Genomic DNA, 3,978 nt, shown 5'->3' with positions numbered 1-3,978 from the left:
TAATCTCATACACATCTGGGCTATTTTCCAGGTTTTCATAAATGTCCATGACAAATAAAACCAATATAGACTGTGAAAAGCTGCATCTTTCTTCTATCTAGACTCATAATGAGCAAAATTATTCTTTTTTATGTTGTTCCTGGCCTTCAGTCACTCACTGTGTCCTGCACTGTGTTTTTTTGTTAGTGCAATTTACTCACCAGTATTGTGTTGACGTTTATTTAAGTTCACTTGATTACATGCATTTGTTAAGTAACATGGACAATAGAGGATTCAGTGAAACAGTGAAAGCTGATTTTCTCTGTAAAGTCAAGAGTCACTGAGTCACTTCACTAGGAGGAAGCATGTTTTATTGGCCTATCTTTGCTCAGTAGGAGAAATAAATGCAGAAGAATTCAATCTAAATGTGGGACAGATGTAAGTTGAGAGTGAATGTGCTGACATGTGTCATAAGACATGAGGAGCGGAAGTTCTGTAAGCACCGCCTTCTCTACAGAATGGGTGTCAATGTTGATTTGGCGTCGCCTTGATCTCTGAAGACCTCAGCGTTCACTGTTTCACTGAGGATCATATCATCTGGAAAGGGATCATGGCCTACCAGTTCAAACTGGCTGAAAAACTGGTCATACTCAATGACCGGGGTCAAGGAGTGCTGATCAGGATGAACCACATTAAAAAGGTGAGAGGAAAATTAATTCTTGTAATATTCACAAACCCCTGAAAAAGACCAATATAGGCAGAACTGATTTTTTTGTTTGTTTGAACTCGCAGTGAATATGTGACTGATTGACAAAAGACTGAACTGAATTAACTGCTATGTTTGTTGAATTGTTTGTAGAACTAAACAATGCTCAAATATCCCGCTGCTTTATTAATCACTAAGTGTTTTTACAGTATGTGTTTTTATAATCTAGATTGGTTTTGAACGTACATTATAACAATTTTATTCAGAGGGCTTTTAAAAGTGTAATTTATGCACTGTATTTTGTCATGTTTTCCAAAGAAAGTATGTTCTGTGTCAGTATTGTAGAGAAAGAGGAAGTGCACACAGGAAATGAACAGGACCTATCAGGCCCCTCTGTAAACCACATCTCCCTCACATACACTCAAACAGGCTGCACTTCCTGTCTGTCTCAGAACCAGTGTTACACATATTCACGGCAGAGCTTCTAAAGGACTAATCCACTGTCAAGACTAATGCAAACATTACAGTGCAATAAATCAATATATAGATTCTCTGACCAACCCAAACGGCATAAGTGTTGGACATTCTACCTATTTTTCTTCAGTGTCTTTGCACTGCCTCTACAGTGGCTTGTGCTGTAAAAGCTAAATGTTATGCAGGCCTCTACACAAGGTTAAAAATCATATTTATCTATGCTTGATATCCACAGTAAAATTGGGCACTTCAGAATGTCTCATGTTGAGTCGAATGCACCCTATGCTGTATCATTCTGAAACTCTGTATGTGCCTTGTGCTAATAGCATTTGATTAATTTGGCCTATTGTCTTGATAGATTCCCTGAGACATGCAGAGAACAATGATACCAGTTATGGTTAAACTTGCAGTCTGACATTTGAAATTGTTTTTTTAACTCATAATTGAGTATTGGTCTGATTTTCACTGAATTTTCTTCAGATCATCTTCAGAGCATGCCATACGTGTGTGGTAAAAAATTAAATCACATTACAAGTGATTGTATTATTATAAATATTTTCAATGTTTTTTTTTTCCCCACAAAGGTGACACATTAATTTGTTTTCAGTCCTTGTGTATTGCGTATACAAACCTGTATTTTTGAAAGTATGAGGAGGATGGCTTCCACAGAGTCTAGTTTCTTCCTCATCTATCTGAAGCAGCTTTCTTTTGGCTCACTGAGGATTTTAAAGGTGTACTTACTGTCATTCTGCTTTAGAATTATTTGTATTTTTAAAAGTATTATAGAAATAAAATAAAATTGAATAGTGAGGCCAGAAAATCTGTTAAATATCTTGGACAGGTTACATGATCATATCCTGATCAAGGCATTCTTCATCATTCAACATTGAGGGGCACAAATGTTTTTGGGTGGTTTGGCATTCTGGGTTTTTATGTTATTTTTTCATGTAATTTTTATTTCAGGTATGCACAGACCCAAAGCGAAGACCATCATACTTTACTGACAAAAGCATGGAATCTGCCATAAAATACATCAACAGAAAATTTCCCAACTTTGACATCAGGGGTGGCAGTGTGAGTATTCACAAATAAAAAGGGATTAATTGTTGTCTTTGTATTTGGCTCAAATCTTGAATATTTTATTTCCTTTTTTTTCCAATATGTTTCTGCAGCAACATCTGAGCAACATACAGAAGCAGAAGTCAGCCGTATTGGAGGGCCTGCACAGTTATTACGAGTCCTTCATAGATGTCATGGAGTTCAGGGTAAGCATGTCAACAGATTAAACTCAAGTTCATTTGGTGGCCATCTTAGTAATATTGTCAGGCAGCAGTTTCTAGTCATGCAAGTACAGCTTAATCTACTTAAACTGAGAAAGACTCATTTTCAAAGACTCACAGAAGGATATAAGACTACAATTTTACAGCTCTTTGCAAAAAAACGAACAAAAAAACAATAACATCATGTCAAATGAGCAACCCTAGTGAAAAATAAATATACTTAATTGTATTTAAAATATATTTATTTTATGATAAGTATACTAAAAATAGATTGACATGTCTATACTAACTGAAAATGCACTCTAAATTGTAGTTATTTCATGCTTTCATCTAGCACAAACTTTGTAAAATACTATACTTTATACTAATACATTTGGGGAAGGATGAAATATATATATATTCATCCTTAAGTCAAGTCAAGTCAAGTCAAGTCTGCTTTATTGTCAATTTCTCATCTCTGTTGCTAATGAGACCCACTACAGTCGTGTCATCCGCAAACTTGATGAAGAGGTTGGAGTTGTGTGACGGTGTGCAGTCGTGGGTCAGCAGAGTGAAGAGGAGGGGAAAGTACACTGGCCAGGTTCTTCGTTCTTCATTCCATCTACAACATGTTTTAAAAAGTGATTTTCATAATGGTGCTTTCTGGGAACAAAAAAAAAAAAAACTTTAAATATGACCTAAACACACACCCACATAAACCAACTGGATGACAACTTTGAAAGAGGATGCTCACTTCATAACCCCAATGACATGTCCATGCTCAACCCGACAATTAGTCTTGGTAAAAGATGAATGAGGCAACTCATCTTATGATCCTGTAGATGTATGAAGGCCATTTTAATGTATGTCTGTGGGGATTGTTTGTACTGTATGTTGTTGTCATATCATTAAGGCTGCTGTATGAGTTCTCACCTAAGACTATGGCATAAAAGACAATATCACATTCTGTGTATCGATATTTGTTTGTTCCTTTGCCCGTTTTTGTGTCTTAATAAGTATTGTAATAATGTGATTTTAAGATCGGCCTAAATATATGCTACAGTATGTTCAGTGAAGGGGGCTTGATAAGTCAGTCTCTCCTCACCTAACTTTCACAAGCTGTGAAATTCACCAACAAGTTCTTCCACACCGACTGAATCAATCTTTTTTTTTTTTTAACCTTGCCTTATACACAGAGGCATTGCTGTGTTAGAATAGAAAAGGGTCCTGTCCAAACTACTGGTATAAAATTAGAAGCACACAATTCCATAGAATATCATTATATGCTTAAACATTAAGATTTGTACTCATGGAAATTACTAGAATAGTCAAACCTGTTCATTAGAAGGGGTGTCCCAATACTTTTGGCAATATAGTGTGTAAGCCAGCCTAGCTATTCAAAATCTTTGTCTGCAATTTAATAATATTGACCTATTACTTTTGCTATTGCTTTTGACCATTAGGTATCAGTAACATAATTCACTCAGAACCTTTTCTATGGACATAGACTTTCTGTACCACACTATTCTGCTGATATGGAATGAGTTTGACTACTTAATC

At 35.8% G+C, this 3,978-nt stretch overlaps 1 protein-coding gene across 1 annotated transcript in view; it reads left to right on the top strand.

The window, feature by feature from the left end:
* Positions 1 to 515: 515 nt before the first annotated feature.
* nckap1l (NCK associated protein 1 like) overlaps positions 516 to 3,978 on the top strand; it is a 27,861-nt gene continuing 24,398 nt past the window's right edge. Inside the window, exons 1-3 of the mRNA XM_016480139.1 lie at positions 516 to 679; positions 2,123 to 2,233; positions 2,332 to 2,424. Of these exons, the coding sequence (XP_016335625.1) occupies positions 590 to 679; positions 2,123 to 2,233; positions 2,332 to 2,424 (294 nt within the window). The 5' untranslated portion in view covers positions 516 to 589. The remainder of the gene's footprint in view (positions 680 to 2,122; positions 2,234 to 2,331; positions 2,425 to 3,978) is intronic.

Source organism: Sinocyclocheilus anshuiensis, unplaced genomic scaffold, assembly GCF_001515605.1.
Source record: "Sinocyclocheilus anshuiensis isolate Anshui unplaced genomic scaffold, SAMN03320099.WGS_v1.1 scaffold169, whole genome shotgun sequence".
Classification (NCBI taxonomy): Eukaryota; Metazoa; Chordata; class Actinopteri; order Cypriniformes; family Cyprinidae; genus Sinocyclocheilus; species Sinocyclocheilus anshuiensis.
Note: the sequence above shows the minus strand (reverse complement) of the source record. Positions and strands in the feature narration are given on the sequence as shown.